This window comes from Babylonia areolata, chromosome 21 (genome assembly GCF_041734735.1).
Source record: "Babylonia areolata isolate BAREFJ2019XMU chromosome 21, ASM4173473v1, whole genome shotgun sequence".
Taxonomy (NCBI): Eukaryota; Metazoa; Mollusca; class Gastropoda; order Neogastropoda; family Buccinidae; genus Babylonia; species Babylonia areolata.
The window spans coordinates 17,017,535-17,034,901 of NC_134896.1; the positions used below are offsets into that span (position 1 = coordinate 17,017,535).

The window sequence follows — 17,367 nt, forward strand, 5'->3', positions numbered from 1 at the left end:
CTTAAAACATACTCCTCCTTAACAACATAGCTCCTCCACCCCCCTTTTTTTCTGCCCATTGTCTTTCTAGCCTTTTACCTTCATGAATTTGTAAGCCTTGTCTTTCGTTCCTGTGTTTCAGGAGATATGCATGAGTGTGAAAGGTGTGTGTGAAAGCGCTTTAATTAGTTTCCGCACGAGATTTAGCGCTGTATAAATGTATTTGTTATCATTATTATCACCATCATCATCAAACATAGATGGTCGAAAGGGTGGAGTTGGGGGTTGGGGGCGGGGGGATGTGGAGGGGGGGGGGGGGAGGGGGGGGGGGGCTGCATGCGCGGGTATGTCTTTGTGCTCAGTGTATTCTATGTTTTTACGTGGTGGCAAGGAAATTTTACTTAACAGAACATGGAAAAGACTGAAAGTTTGAAGTCTCAGATCACACTGCATGCCACACAAAAACGCAACACAACGTCAGCCTCCTGTCAACTGAAGTTTATGTCAACACTACACGATCAACAAAAGAAGAAAAAACAAAACAGAAAAAAACCCTCTCCGTCGCCCAGAGACAAAGCATGTAAAATCTCTTGTCAGATGACAAGCATATAAACATATCTTGTCAGAAGACAAAGCACATACTTATCTATGGAAACTGCTTTTCTAAGTGAAGAAAGAAAATCTAGTGAGTACTTTGCCAGGTTTACCTTACAAACATGATAAAAGTGATCAATAAAAAAAAGAAAGAAAAAAAACACCCAAAAAACCCCAGTCATTTACAAATCGTTTGCCACTTTCGCATTATACAATGTACAGAAATATTAATAGAACAGTCATTGAAAAACGTGATTTCAGCAAATAAATAAGTAAAAAATATCTTCATCAGGAGAGAGAGAGAGAGAGAGAGAGAGAGAGAGAGAGAGAGAGAGGGGGTACAAAAGTTAACATATTTCAACGACTCATTACCAGCAGTCATGGATGTTGACAACATACGACTGATTGATGCTTTGCCGAACAGCCTCCCAAACTTTCACCGGTCGAGTTATTGCCCCTGGTTTGTGGCAGACGATACTTTGTGCACAAGCTGTTACATGAGGTGTGCAGTGAATATTCAGAAACGGTACAACATTTAGAAAGGAACTCTGCCTGCTTCAGGCGAGGCAGCCAGGATAGCTGCCATACAAAGCCGAGGTTCCCAAAAGAAAACAAAGAACTGTGGATTTTGTTTTTCTTCTTTACATTCTTCATTCGCTTTGTGTGTTATATCGGTGTTGTGCCGTTTTCTTCAGATTATTTTTGCATGCACACAAAGTGCAGATGCAGAGGGGAAAACGGTGGTGCTTTCAATCTTTCTTATTTTATTTTATTATTAAAAAAAAAAATACTGCGGCTTGTAAAGATTTGTATTAAACACGTAAAACAAAGAGTGACCTCTTTCTATTGAAAGTGTATCAGTTCAGGTTTTTAAACCTGCAATGGATTTATCATTTTTGGATTTATATTAATGCTGTTGGTACTTGCTTTAATACGTAATGCACCTCTTTGACGATTGCACAGGATACCCCGTTGACCTCACGCGAGTTCAAGACCAGAGTCTGAAAATTTTGATTGCTTGTTGACCAACTGTCAATTCAACTTTCAAATTGTAGCTCCTTTTTCTTCTGGAGCCAACGAAAGAGAGAGAGGGGGGGAGAGAACAGAGCAGAACAGAATTCTGTTCAGTTAGGCCGCAACCCCATTTGAAGGGGTGTTTGCATGAAGAGAGAGAGAGCGAGAAAGAGAGAGGGAGAGAGTCCGTGCGTACGCCTGCACGCCACGCTTCCGTTGCCACCGTCCCTGTCAAGCAATGTGATATACATAACCAAAGTTAAAGCTTTCGAACTAGCACGACATCTACGTGAGGAAGAAACCAAGCAGAGCCTGTGTGTGTGCCCTCACAGAGGGTACTGGAGAAGGGAGGTGTACTTGGTCTCGTCGTCCCCAGGGTAGTTGGCGGTCAGGGCGCCGTTCTTGCCCTTGAACGCCTGCAGGCCGCTGAGCTGGGCCGACCAAGGGATGAGCGCGTCCTCACCCTCGTCCTTCTGGCGCGCGCGCTGCTCCAAGGTGAACCACTTGTCCTCCACGCAGAAAGCCACGGCCTTGGCCCCCGGAACCAGAACCTTGATGCCGGCGGCGTCGACCCCCTTGAGAGTGAAGGGGTGGAAGAGGTAGCAGCCACCCTTCCACTGCGTGAACTGCTTGGGGAAGGCGGCGGCTTGGCCGGACGGGCCTTTGGTGCACTGAATGAGATAGTTGTAGACGTTGGGCAGGGACGTGCTCTCGTCGCTGGAGGGCAAGGCGTAGATCTGGAGCTTGAAGAACCCGGCGTGGGGGAAGTGGATGTCCAGGTGGACCAGCTTGTCCAAAGTTTGCGTCAGGATGTACTCCCTGTACTCCTTCTCATCCTTGGCATCGATCAAGTTGGCCGTCACCTGGTCAACACAGAGAGATACGGATATGGACGATTTGTTTATTAGGTCATAACTGTAAACGGCAGCCACAGCACAACATAATACATCCTGATCTCTGGTGAACACTGGATCAGACGTCCAACGTCTGACCAATTCTGGCACGGCGCCTCCTGGTTGAGTGACAGAGAGGAAGAGACAGAGAGTGAAATGCCCTGCGCCAGTGCAATCGGCTTCTCTGGCCTCCCGCCTGTCAGTAACATCAAGTTTGAGTGTCTCATGGAGGCGGCACTGTTCGTGCGAATCCAATAAACGCTACACCATAATATCTACTAGGCTGATGCCTGACCAGCACCATAACCCAACGCGCTTGGTCAGGCCTTGAGTGCATGTCTAAATTTGTGTACATAGCAGAATGGATTTCTTCAACAGAATTTAACCAGAGGACAACCCTTTTGTTGCCGTCAGTTCTTTTTCAGTGCGCCAAGTGTGTGACCTCGGTTTGTCGTGTCACCTGAATGACTGGACGCTCAGGTGTATTTTTCCAGTCAAACTTGGGAGGAAGGGCGAGAGCGGGAATCGAACTCAGTCAGACCCTCACGGACACTGTGTTGGCAGACGGACGTCTTAACCGTTCTACAACCATTCTACAACCTTCCACCTTAGAAAATTAACAAATAATGAGGCCTGTGTGCTAGCTGAATCGGAAGCGTAAGGATCACTGACTTGAAGTTGTGTGCCTTGTGTAATGGAGATAGTCACCACTCTTTACTATTTGTTAATCATATCGTCTCCTGGCCCATTATTTGTCAATTTCCAGTGGATAAACTACCGAGGCAACCATGTATTTGTTCTGTATTGTCCATGTGTTCTGTGTAGCTTATTCAGGATTAAAGAGGCTATGCCAGTCTTGAATAAAAGCTAATTTGTGTTTGCACATTCCTTCTGTCTTTGCTGCTGTATGCACACGTCAAATGATTGGTATAAGAACAGGCTCGGCGCAACGTTGTTTCAAGGAAGTGTCTGGGTTTGTTCCAATGTACGTCCTTTTTTTTTTTTTGTCTTTTTTTTTATTTACCTGTGTGCTAGCTGAATCGGTAGCGTAAGCATCATTGACTTGAAGTTGTGTGCCTTGTGTAATGGAAAGAGTTACCACTCTTAACTATTTGTTAATCATCTTCCACCTTAGGCTTTACATGAAGTTAACCATTACATGAAGTTAACAATGTGTGCTTAAACAGTAACTGATTCCAAGTTTACGAGAGTGAGGGCGGAGGAGAGGGATGACATTCAGTGAGCTGGTCGTTGGTGTACATACAGTTCACGGGACAGGTTCCTGACCCGGAGTTCCCTTTCACACGGTGTATTACTCTTTTTGTCGTAACAGATTTCTCTTTGTGAAATTCGGGCTGCTCACCCCAGGGAGAGCGCGTCGCTATACCGAGAGCGCCACCCATTTTTTTTTTTAATGCCTGCAATTTAATATTTCCTTTTGAAACGAATACATAATTTTGCCAGGGACAACCCTTTTGTTGCCGTGGGTTCTTTTTCGTGCGCTAAGTGCATGCTGCACACGGACCTTGGTTTATCGTCTCATCCGAATGACTAGCGTCCAGACCACCACTCTAGGTCTAGTGGAGGGAGTTAAGATACTGGGATTCGAACTAGTGCGCTCATTTTCCGGGGCTCTCGCTTCCTAGACGGACGCCTTACCACTAGGCCAACACCCCACTCATAGTGATACATATATGATAATAATCACTCAGTGTTAACACACAACCAGTGTTTTAAAGTTCCAGATGGAACACGCATAGCAATCGACTGAGTGTTTGTTTATACAGGGATGGATTGCAGTAAGACACGGCGCTGCCAGCTCTCTGATGGAGTCTGAGAAGGAGTTTTTGCAGCGTGGATATGTTGCACATTGTCTTTCCTCTGTGTGTGTGTGTGTGTGTGTGTGTGTGTGTGTGTGTGTGTGTGCCTGCTTTCTTTCCCCTCGCCCCCCCCCCCTCTCTCTCTCTTTCTTCCAGAGACTCGCTCGCAAACCCCACACTTTCTCTCTCTATCTGTCTCACTGTATATTCCACTTTCTCCCCCCTTCCCCCCCCCCTCTCTCTCTCTCTCTCTCTCTCTCTCACATACACACACACACACACTCCACACAGAGTACAAGCGTATAGGCTGAAGAAACTCTGAGGAAGTAATTCCGGTCGTGCATACGTGTGTGTGTGGAGGTGTGTGTCTGCGTAGGGGGGGGGGAGTGGGGGGAGGGGTTGGGGGGTCAGTCTGTTTGTCTGTCTCTGTATGCCTGGTCTGTCTAAGTCACCCTTTCTCTCTGTGTCTGCCTGCTTGTCACACACACACACACACACACACACACACACACACACACACACACACACACACACACACACCTCTTCAGTCCTTTTTCTCCCCCCCATCCCACACCCTTGTCATCCACCATCACTCCATTCCTCTTTCCCGAGCACTGACTGAAGCTGTGGAGCTATGACTTCCTTCACTGATACTTCACATCACCTACACCCATGCCTTCTTAGCTTTCTCCCGATGTAACAAGCTCCAACTACCCCCAACCCCTCCACCCTCACCCTGCTGTGTTTTCACTCCGGGGTCATTCTGGGCTAGCACATACACACACACACACACATACACACACACACACATACATACATATGCTCGCGCGTCTGCACACACACACACACACACACACACACACACACACACACACACACACACCCGTGCGCATAAACGCACGCACTCATAGACATACACACTCAAGCACACACCTACGTGGGTAGGCACGCACACTCATGCACACACGCATACACACAGTCACGCACACACGAACGCACTCACACTCACACACACACGCGCGCGCGCGCGCGCACACACACACACACACACTCGTACGCACAAACGCACACACTCATAGACATACACACTCAAGCACACACATACGTGGGTACGCATGCACACTCATGCACACACGCATACACACAGTCACCGTGACCCCCCCACCCCCCCACCCCCCCCCACACACACACCTACACACACACGCGCGCGCGTGCGCACACACACACACACATGAATGCACACCTACGAGCATCCGGCTCTGCCACTTTTTCTTCGTCAGAAGAATTGGGGAGTCAGGGAAGGGCAAAGATGAGGGGAAGAAAGAAAAACTCTCTGGAAGAACGCGAGTCAGTTATTCCAGTTGATTGGTTCTCTTCTTACTGCGAGACTCTCTCCGTGTGTGTGTGTGTGTGTGTGTGTGTGTGTGTGTGTGTGTGTGTGTGTGTGTGTGTGTGTGTGTGTGTGTGTGTGTGTGTGTGTGAGTGTGTGTGTGTGTGTGTGTGTGTGTGTGTGCCAGAGAGAGTGTGTGAGAGAGAGAGAGAGAGAGCATGGAGAATGGCTTCGTGCCAAACGTCTTCACCCTTACCTCAGTGGCTTTTGGAACTACAACCTCTATCTTCACTCAGACCTTCGGAGCTTGTGGGTAGTTGTGTGTATGTGTGTGCACGTGCGTGCGTGCATGTGTGTGTGTGTGTGTGTGTGTGTGTGTGTGTGTGTTTATGCGTGTGTATATGTTCGTGCGTGTGTGCGTGCGTGTGTGTTTGCGCTCGGCGCAAGTGTGTGTATGTGTGTGTCTGTGTCTGTGTGTAATTGTGTTTGAGAATATTGCCAGTACCCGCATCAAGAACACTAGCAATGCCTTTGTGGAGGAAACTAAGCATAGCAGATCCAGCGCAGTTAGTTCCCTTCTAAAAGAAAACAAAGATGAGATAACCTGAGAAGCAGTTACACAGAAGAAGAATGGTTTGCATTTGATATGTTACAGGAAATTTACCCCCCCCCCCCCCCCCCCCCCCCTCCGCGGGAAATTGGCAGTTCATTTGCAGAAGCAAATTAGCAGTTCGTCAGTGGTGAAGCATAAAGCAGCAGTTACACAGAAGAATGATCTACACTTCATGCGCTACAGAAAAATTGCCCTTCCTCGCGGAAATTGGCAGTTCATTTGCAAATGCAAATTAGCAGTTTGTGGTGAAGTGGTGGCCCAGTGGTAAAGCACCTTCCTAGGAAGCGAGTGTCCACGGGTCTACCCAGGGACCGGGAGTTTAACTCCTCATCTCCACAAGACCTGAGTGACGGTGGTCTGCGTCCCCGTGGTCCACGGTTCGGATGAGACGATATACCGAGGTTCTGTGTGCAGCACTGATGCACTTGGCGACGCACGTAAAAGAACCCACGACAACAAGGATTAACCCTGACAAAATTATTTTGGAAAAACGCACTTTGGTGGTAAAATAACTACATCTGCGACAGCCTAAAAAAAAAAAAAAAAAAAGGGGGGGGGGGGGGGGGGGGGGGGGGGGGGGAAGAAAATTGGGGTGGCGCTGGACTGTGGCGACACGCTTTCCCCGGGTAGAGAGCAGCCCGAATTTCACTCTGATGAATCTGTTGAGACGAAAAGCAATGCAAAGCAACGCAACGCAACAGAATACAACAAAACACAACACAAAATACGTTATAATACAATACGAAATGGTATTAACCCCTTGACTGCCGCTGTGGAATGTGATCATCAGAGAAGGACCCTCACCCCACTGACTTAACACTGAGCTTTCGGTCAGGATGTCAGTCACCATTCTAATGATAATAATAATTATTATATTTAAATAGTGCTGAATCTTGTGTAGAAGCAAATCAAAGCGCTTTCGCACCAGTCATTCAAACGCATGCATAACTCTAAAACTGGAATAAAACAAACAAAAAACTGAAGACAACGAAGAAGCATGGAAGGGAGGCTGTTTTGGGAAGAGGTGGGTTTTAAGGCCAGACTTGAAAGAGCTGAATGTGGAGACCTGACGCAGCGAAAGAGGAAGTTCATTCCAATTACAAGGTCCAGAGACAGAGAAAGAACGGCGGCCAACTCCATGTTCCATTTTAACGGGTTCAGACTGGAAATGATCAACAGTGACATTCTGTATTGATCTGGCCTTTTTCATCTTGAAATGGTGTTACGTTTTATCTGAAACGAAGGAAAGAAAGAAGAAAAGAAGAAGAAAAAAAGAATGAAAAGACTCCACTCACGAGTACACATAGTTTCAGAATCAGTTGCTCAAGGAGGCGTCACTGCGTTTGAACAATTCCATATACGCTACACCAAATCTGCTAGACAGATGCCTGACCAGCAGCATAACCCAACGCGCTTAGTCTAGTCTTTGGTACATGCATATTTATACCTATCAGATTGGATGTTTTCTACAGAAATTGCTAGTTTGACATGTCTATTGTTAAATTGTTCCACACGCATATATATGTGTGTGTGCGTGCGTGCGTGCGTGTGTGCGTGTGCATGCGTATGTGTGTGTACGAGTGCATGTGTGCCGTGCGTGCGTGCGCGTGTATATATATATATATATATATATATATATATATATATATATATATATATATGTGTGTGTGTGTGTGTGTGTGTGTGTGTGTGTGAGAGAGAGAGAGAGAGAGAGAGAGAGAGAGAGAGAGAGAGAGACTGTGTGTGTGTCTTTGTGTGCTTTGCCAGTCAGGCCGGTGACTGTAAATCACTTTGAGATGTTTGAAAGCAATACCGATAAATGTAGCCTACTATCATTATTGTCATTACAATTACAATTTATCACACACACACACACACACACACACACACACACACACACACACACACACACACGCACGCGCGCAAAGATTCGTCTAGAATCAGAATTGTGGATAGACGTTTAACAAAAGAACGTACGAACACACAGAGAAGCGGTAAAATTAGACATCCTGACATTGCACATTCAGTTCACCGCAAATAGACCGCCCCAGTCAACATAGCTGGCATCCCCACAGTGTGTGGGCTGGTGCCCTGAGAGACAGAGACAGAAAGAAGAGAGAGAGAGAGAGAGAGAGAGAGAGAGAGAGATGGACATACAGACACTAAACAGACATACGTGACAGCCAGAGACAAAGACAGAGAGAGAGAGAGAGAGAGAGAGAGAGAGAGAGAGAGAGATGGACAGACACTAAACAGACATACGTGACAGCCAGAGACAAAGAGAGAGGAGAGAGAGAGAGAGAGAGAGAGAGAGAGATGGACAGACACTAGACAGACATACGTGACAGCCAGAGACAAAGACAGAGAGAGGAGAGAGAGAGAGAAACACGAACACACACACGCACCCAAGCGCGCGCGCACACACACACACACACACACAGTACTGAAAGAGAATCTGGCTCTGGTTCCACATTCTCCAGTGCTGTTCGGCCTCTCAAAGATTACTGATTACCAGGCTATAAATAGCGTCGTTGTTAGTGTTATAAGTCTCTGTCTGTAGAATAGACTAGAATAGAACACTTTGTGTCATGAAATCTTAATGTTTCTAAGCCACAAAATACATAAATAACAGCTTTTTTTTTTTTTTTATCCAATTCGTTGTAAAAATCACGAAAATCCAATTGAGGACTTTCAGTGCCCCACTCTTCCCTGAAAATTAATCCTCTGTTTTACATACGAAACTTGTGGCTGACGTAAGAAAGAAACAATGACGTAATAATGACGTTTGACGTACACACGTAAGCTTGATACAATTCCAAATATTTCTCTTGTGTTGCCGTCTTTGCCTGTACAACACTTAGGTCTTGTCATTGGCACATAGGTATGCACTAGGTCTTGTCAATGGCATATCGGTATGCACTAGGTCTTGTCACTGGCACACAGATATGCACAAGGTCTTGTCACTGGCATATCGGTATGCACTAGGTCTTGTCACTGGCATATAGGTATGCACTAGGTCTTGTCACTGGCATATCGGTATGCACTAAGTCTTGTCACTGGCATATCGGTATGCACTTGGTCTTGTCACTGGCATATAGGTATGCACTAGGTCTTGTCAATGGCATATCGGTATGCACTAGGTCGTGCCACTGGAATACCGGCATGTACTATGTCGTGCCATGCCATTGGAATACCGGCATTTGCGCGTGGCGCTGGCATACATATTGCGTGGAACACGCAAGGAATACGCTGAAGAAGAAGATGTTTAAGGTTACGGAGCAAACGAGGTGTGTGCATGCGTGTAGTGCTATCATCTCTCTCTGTCTCTCTCTCTCTACGTGCACGCGCACGTCTGTCTGTCTGTCTGTCTGTGTGTGGGGGTTAGTTGAGTACCTATGCATGTCTGTTTGCGTGTGTGCGTGCACGTCTGTGTGCCGGCATCGCACGTGCGACTGCCTATCTGCATACCCAGTATGCACGCGTACGCGACTGCCCAACAAGCTGCGTATCAGGCAGAGTCTGTTTGTGTTGTAGTTTGTTTGGGGAAGAGGGTTGCATTGGCAAAGTTATGCCTGAGCTGAAAGAGAAGTTGTGATATCTTGTCCTGTAGCCTAATGGATTCTCCCTCCGTAGTTGTTTCTTGAACTCTTATTTTGCTTTTAGGCTCCTCCGTCTTTGTCTCTGTCTCTGTCACTCTGTGTGTGTGTGTGTGTGTGTGTGTGTGTGTCTGTGTCTGTGTCTGTGTGTCTGTGTTTGTGTCTCTGTCTGTGTGTGTGTGTGTGTGTGTGTGTGTGTGTGTGTGTGTGTGTGTGTGTGTGTGTGTGTGTCTGTGTGTGTGTGTGTGTGTGTGTGTGTGTGTGTGTGTCGGTGTGTGTATGTGTGTGTGTGTCTGTGTCTGTGTGTCTGAGTCTGTGTTTTTGTCTCTGTGTGTCTGTGTGTGTGTGTGTGTGTGTGTGTGTGTGTGTCTGTGTGTGTCTGTGTCTGTGTTTTTGTCTGTGTCTGTGTGTGTGTGTTTGTCGGTGTGTGTATGTGTGTGTGTGTCTCTGTGTGTGTGTCTGTGTCTGTGTTTTTGTCTCTGTGTGTGTGTGTCTGTGTCTGTGTCTGTGTGTCTGTGTCTGTGTGTGTCTGTGTGTGTGTCTGTGTGTGTCTGTGACTGTGTGTCTGTGTCTGTGTGTGTGTGGTGTCCCGCTCTCTCACTCACATATGATATACATGCACCACCTTATCACCCAAATCGTGTATGATAAGAATTAATGGCAAAAACAATGTCAAGTCATTCGTAGCGGCAAACTAGCTGCTGCTGTCTGAGAAATGAACAGGTGCAGTATCAGCAGTATTGCATGATCTTGCCTTTGCTTATCACACTTGGTATTCGTGTCCAATGTATCTTGTTTATACGAGCATGATGTATTGTTGAGGCCTAAGCCTGTTCATCAAACATCTTGTTGTTGGATTCTGCTTCAAAATCACCAAACTTTGCACATGGCAGCCTTAGGGGGGGGGGGGGGGGGGGGGGGCAGGGTGGGGAGGGTAATTGCATGGTTTCGAAAGTATTGTTTTGTCAGCCGAAAGAGAGAGACAGGAGAGAGAGAGAGAGAGAGAGGGGTCACAGGCAGACAGACAGACAGACAGTCAGACAAACAGACAGACAGACAGATAGAGATAGAGACAGACGGAGACAGATACAGAGGGAGAAAAGAATTTTTTTTTTTTAACCTCAAATCATTGTTAACCTGACGCCCCTACGTAAATGCTTTAACTCACTCAGTACGGCCAGTCCTCTCTTCTCCTCTACACAGACCCCTCGGATGTCCAGTGGGTGTCTCTATGACCCAACCTTTAGCTTCCGTCGTCAGAATTGTGGTATTCTTTGTCAACATTCACCTCTTCAGTATAAGAGCCTTCCGCTTGCAATATTTTGATGATGGTAATTGGGGTAAAACGCTGTTAACGTCGTCTCTTTCGTCGTTCGTATGGAAAGAGTTAATAAACGCACGCAACTACGAATCTAACAGATAAGTTTTTATTATATAAGGCAGGGGTGGGGGTATAGATGTCGTGTCGTGTCGCGTCGGGTCATGACATATCGCGTCACGTCGCGGCATCGCCATATCAGTCACACATCCATCATATCGTTGTTGTATCAAACAGACAGCCGATATCAGTCCTACACTGGTGGGATTTATACTTCAGATGATTGATTCAGACAGCCCATTGTCTCTGCTCATGAAGGGATGTAAAGTATTCTTTCAGCCATGATAACTGTCAGTTAAAACGAAAGCCAAGAAAGCACTATTACTTAAGGTTTGAGCGGGGTACATTATCATTTGATCTATTGTTTTTGTAACACAGTAGTAATCACTGATCCAACCTGTATATCACACGGTAAAAAAAAAAAAAAAAAAAAGGCAAGCACAATTTACTAAGGCCGGTGTGAACGGAATAAATTATCATTCGATCAATAGTTTGTACATTATCTCACCTTTCAGTGACTGCCGAGAGATTTATTATTTTGAAGAAAAAAAAAGCTTAATGTTTAATAGTTGAAAATACTCCGAAAAAAAAAAACCCAAACAAACACAAACGTCCTTTACCTTGGTGGGGTTGGTGATCTTGAGGGTGATCTTCATGGTGGGTTCATGGTTCCGGATGTCCGGGCTGTTGTGTGTGACAGTGGACAGCCCCAGCTCCTCCCATTTCCCGTGGGGGCCCAGGTACCCATGTGGCATCTCTGGCTTGCCGGACATCTTGCTGCTTGTGGTCTCCGCTACGGCACAGACTAAAGACAAACTGACAAAAATGCAGCTAGCTAGCTGTCAATAGTAGACGAAAGAAAGGAGTAAGGAGGAGGAGCGGGAGGAACGTTGTCAGCCGGAGCAGGGCTGGAACAGGAAGGTGCCTGGCAGTGTTGCTGCACTGACTATGGCAGCAGGTAGACTGTTGGCTGGAGGAACTAACTGGCTGCCAGAGCTGTATGTAGGGGAATCTTTTCTGCCGGCACAGCAGCTCACAGCCTGGGCCGACACTGACTGACTCAGCGCTGCAGGAATGGAATAAGGCTTGATCCAGAAAAAAGGGGAAGAAAGAAAAAACAAAACAAAACTGGAGGGAGGGGAGGTGTTGCCAAAATTGGAGGAGTTCAGGAAAGAGTCAAAGGATCTTATGGGTTTTGAACCTTTGATAAAAACGTTCCCTATACAGACTGCGGTGTGTTTTTAGTCGAAAACGTGGGGTGATTTTATAAGGTTGGAGGAAGATTGCAGGGGGGTGGGGGTGGGTGGGTGATGCAGTGGTAGGGTGAGCCGGGAACGTTTCACGTAAAGGGGAGGGGTGGATGGGGGTCCTTCAAGACAGTGCCTGGCTACCTTCATTGCTTCTTTCTTGCAGGAAGAGAGAGATAGAGTGATGCAGGTCTGGAACAAACAGACAATCCGTGTTGCCGTATATATTGTCCGGCGCCGGCGACAATATTGTCGCATTTTGGCACATAATGTCACTTGCGACAATATATACAGGAAGTGTGACTACAAATATTTTTTTAATCTGCACCGGCGACAATATACACCAGCGAGAAAATGTGCTGCAATAGTGTGTGTGTGTGTGTGTGTGTGTGTGTGTGTGTGTGTGTGTGTGTGTGTGTGCACCCAAACTAAAATGATTTCTTTTGAGTTACGTATCTTACTTGTCGTTTGTTGTTGACACTGCCAGACCAGTATGAAGTCTGTCATCACTATCATCTCGGCCAAGCTAAAATGAACTATGTTCGCTCTGAACTGAGACTGGCGACAAATCATGCTGTGAGATTCAACACACACTGTCATCGGCCGTGACACTAAAGTAATTCTGTGCTGGCGACATTGTCAGTATGCCGCCAGGTGAACATTGTCTCCGGGGACAACATATACAGCAACATGACATGTGGCCCTGGCCGTGGCAGCCGATGGGAGGGAGGCAGCTGTGTGAACGGCAGCCAGCAGAGCCAGCTCAGGGCCCCTCCGCTTCAACAGGTACAACAGCATTAAAACACCTGGCGCCCAGCCATCTTTCCACTCCACTCCCCCATCCTCCTCATCCCCCCCACCCCCCTTCTCTATTCCTCTCTCACTCTCTCTCTTCTCTCTCTCTCTCCCAAGACTCTCTCTGTTTCTCACCCTCCTCTCTCTCTGTGTTCTGTTGATCAGAGTACTTACGCGCGCGCCGCAACACACGCGGGCACACATTATATTATACACGCGCGCGAGCGCGCATAAACACACTACAGTAACGCAGCAGCAACAGAGCAGCAACTGAAATTATGACTACACACAGCAGCAATGCAGCAGCAAGAAAGCAACAACACAGCAACATCAGTAGCAACAGCAGCAGCAGCAACCTACAAAGCACTGCCGGAGCAGCAAGATCAGCAGTAGCAACAATAAGAGCAACAACAGCAAGACAGCAACACTTGTACTGAGTAGGAGCAACCGCAATAACTTGTGACACATTTGTGTTAGTAGTGGCATCAGTAGCAACGACAACGGAACAGCAGTATTAATAGCTACGCGGGTAACAATAACAAATCAACAACAATAGCAGTTGTAACAAAGCGCGCAACATCACAGCAGCACTAGTAGCAGCGGCTGTAACAACAATTCAGCAGCACCATTAGCAGAAGCAGCAAAAGCTGCGGCAGCAATAGTAGCAGCAGCAACAGCAGTTGCAACAACAACAACAACAACTGACAACACAGCAGCGGAGGAAGCAGCAGCAACAGTAGAAGTAGTGGTTGTGGAAGAAGTGGTAATAATGGTGGTTATTATTTTCAACGTTTATTTTAATACGGTTAATGAAGTGTCTGTGTTTTACCGTGACCGTGCTGTCCTGTTGCTGGAGTTCAGTGCTGTTGCTTTTGCTGAAGCTGTCTATCTATATATCCCGTAGTTTCGTATACCGTGGGGGCAACCAGCCTCCTCCACCCCTCACGGTTGTCTGTCCTCAGTTCTGACTGTCTAACTCAGGGTTAGACCTGTCCATTCTGAGATGTTGTCCTCCAGTCTCTTCTTCTGCCTGCCTCTTCTCCTTACTCCCTGCACTGTTCCCTGTAGGAAGGTCTTGGCCAGTCCTGTGAACTCGAGACGTGGTCGGTCATGCCACTTCAATTTCCTTTTCTTTACAGTCAGTAGATCATCACGTGGCCCAATAGCTTGCATGACTCTTCTACGCACTTCATCGTTTGTGATGTGGTCCCTGTGTATGATGCCAAGGATCTTCCGGAAGCATCTCATCCCTAAGGCCTGTATCTTATTCTTTAGTTCAGCCATGAAGGTCCATGTCGCATATAGAAATATGGAAATGACAAAGGAGCGTATCAGTCTGATCTTTGAGCTGAGCGTGATGTTGCTGTCATTCCAGATGGGCCTCAGTTCTGTCAGCGCTGTTGTTGTCTGAGCAATCCTGGCTTGGATCCTTCGTCTGAAATGATTGCTCCCAGATGTTTGAAGCTTTGGACGGTTTCCAGTTTCAGTTTTCACCGTCGACTATGACTTATTTTATTTGATTATTTCTTAAAATAGCATTTAACTTTCTGTCCCTCTCTTATGACGAACCTGAAGGCAAATTTCTGTACATAATGTGTTTCAGACATTAAAGGATTGATTGAGTGAGTGAGTGAGTGAGTGAGTGAGCGATTAGATTTTTACGACTATCTGTGCAGTGAATTTATATCCACTGTGTCTCTGATCGGCATAGTAAGGCGGGGCCCAATCCTCTCCTTCCTCCGTTTCAACCTTCCAAACCGAAGTCAGGTACCCATTATTCATGTTCACAATACGATCATAAAACACGTATCTCAAAGACATATACTGACGTGCATGCACGCACAAAATTTGCATAATTATACACTTGCACAACGAATCAAACAAAACAAAATCAGTCATGATGATGAAGTAAACATATGAATACCAACTTGTAAAACAACGCAACAAAGGTTGAGTAAATAAGGCAGAAAAATATGAAATTAAGACAGTATGATTAACATTTTACAATACACTAATTAAACACCTCAACTTGTAAATTCAAATTCAGCGTAAAAAGAGACATAAAGGGACACATAGAAAGATAGAAAGAAAGAGAGGAATGAGGAAAGAAAGAAAGAAACAGAAAAAAAACCGGAAAGACCAGGGGAAAACAGAAGAATAGAATGCAAATCGTAAGATGCCGCAAATTTCTTGTTTTCTCGTTTTCCGCCACGTTACTTTCATACTAGGGGGTGCCGTAAAACAGACTGCGCCGGCCGTGCACGTGCATTTGCCGAAAAGGAAGTCGCGGAGCCGAGAGGGATACCTACCTTCATAGTATATGTTCATATACATGTCAAAAGAAAAGAACTTGCAATTCCTTTTCTCGAAAATTAAATTCTTCTGTTTCCGTGCATGATATATATATAGTATATATATATATATATATATATATATATATATATATATATATATATATATATATATATATATATATATATAAAGAAAAAAAAGCTGCAAGTGTGCTTACATATTTCAAAAGTGGTTAATTATTACTCCAGTCCCTCCCCACTAAGTTCGTTCCAACGGCGTGAAGCAATTCAACAACTGTACACGCTATCATAATTGTTTGTTTGTATTTCTCTGTGTGAAACTGATTCGAGCTGCTCTCCCCAGGGAGAGCGCGTCGCTACACTACAGCGCCACCCCCCTCCCCCTCCCACCCTTTTTTTCACTTGAAAGACTGTAGATATGCAACGATAACGTTGCCAAGACACCTTCTGATTTTTTTTTTTTTTTTTTTTTTAAGCACAATTATGTCGAATCGGTGATGATGACTATGAAGATGGCCACGATAAGGATGACGATGGCGAAAAAAAAAGAAGAATATAATAAAGGAAAGGTCTTTGAAAAATTGACGTTTGCCGGAAGCGTTACCAAAACTTTATGATGTTCTTGCCATTACCCAAAGATTTTGGGCTTTTATCGTTATGAGCAGTAATTGACACAAACCTGCCTATTGACCTGAATAACTACCACACTTAAATTCTCACCTTGCCCGCAGGAAAACAGGAATCGGCCTATCCACGCCAATATCTTTCCTTTTGTTCTTGTCTCCCTCTTTCCTTCACCCCACCCCACCTCCGCCAAACACACACACACACACACACACATACACGCACGCACGCACGCACACACACACACACACACACACACACACACACACACACACACACACACACACACACGGAGAGAGAGAGTTTCAGTAACTGAAAAACGGCGGAATTACAAGGTTGAACACCGTGTAAACTGACAACACAAGGAACTGTAATCAAGACTGTAAACACACACACACACACACACACACACACACACACACCACACACACACACACACACACTGAGAAACAGAAGTACAAGGTAAGGGTGAACGCCCGTGTATGTTGAGAGCAGCATGAAAGCTGGTCCTCTCAGCAGCCGTGCACCCTGTATGTTTACTGGAACTGCACAACACGGCCCACAAAAATAGAATCAGCCTCTCAGGCTGGTCTGTCTGTGTCAGACTGCCCCCTTGATGTGGGGGAGAAATCAGGAAGTTTGGAAGGGGGTCGGGGGGAAGGGGAGGATAGTGATAAAATATGTCTTTCAAACGAAATCAGCTGGCTCGCTCAAGACGAAAAAGACTAAAGAAGAATGGTTGTGTTGGTGCCGTACGTTCCAGCCGGAGCGAAGAGGATTAGGTGAACTAATCGTTTTTCAGATCAAAATGCATAATAAACATGATGTCCCTGGAGAGAATACAGAAGATTATTCGCTTAAAGAAAACAAAGAGGAAAGAAAAACTGACGAGTTTCAAAACGTTTCACTGCTTCGTTTTTTCTTCTTCTTTTTTTTATTATTTTATTTTTTTACATTACATATTTTTTGGTAACCATCTTAGACAAAAACAAATCTGTTGTGATTATATATATATATATATATATATATATATAGAGAGAGAGAGAGAGAGAGAGAGAGAGAGAGAGAGAGAGAGAGATCATACAACACAACACCATACAATGGGCATAAAAACCCTAAAATTCACACGATTCAGTCAAACAAGTCTGCAGTATAAAAAAAGACACCACATA

General features: G+C 45.7%; 1 protein-coding gene across 1 annotated transcript; it reads right to left on the minus strand.

The window, feature by feature from the left end:
• Window positions 1-461: 461 nt before the first annotated feature.
• LOC143295739 (kyphoscoliosis peptidase-like) lies at window positions 462-12,274 on the minus strand. The gene is made up of 2 exons (XM_076607360.1): window positions 11,838-12,274; window positions 462-2,450 (listed from the first exon to the last, which is right to left on the minus strand). Exons 1-2 carry the CDS (start codon window positions 11,988-11,990, stop codon window positions 1,914-1,916), a joined length of 690 nt encoding a protein of 229 aa, XP_076463475.1. The 5' UTR covers window positions 11,991-12,274; the 3' UTR covers window positions 462-1,913.
• Between the last annotated feature and the right edge of the window lie 5,093 nt (window positions 12,275-17,367).

Excerpts from the sequence above, each read along its gene's own strand:
- LOC143295739 (XM_076607360.1), bottom strand. The coding sequence starts at position 11,990 with ATGTCCGGCAAGCCAGAGATGCCACATGGGTACCTGGGCCCCCACGGG. Across the intron at positions 2,451-11,837 it reads AGATCACCAACCCCACCAAG|GTGACGGCCAACTTGATCGA; the intron begins GTAAAGGACGTT and ends TGTGTTGACCAG.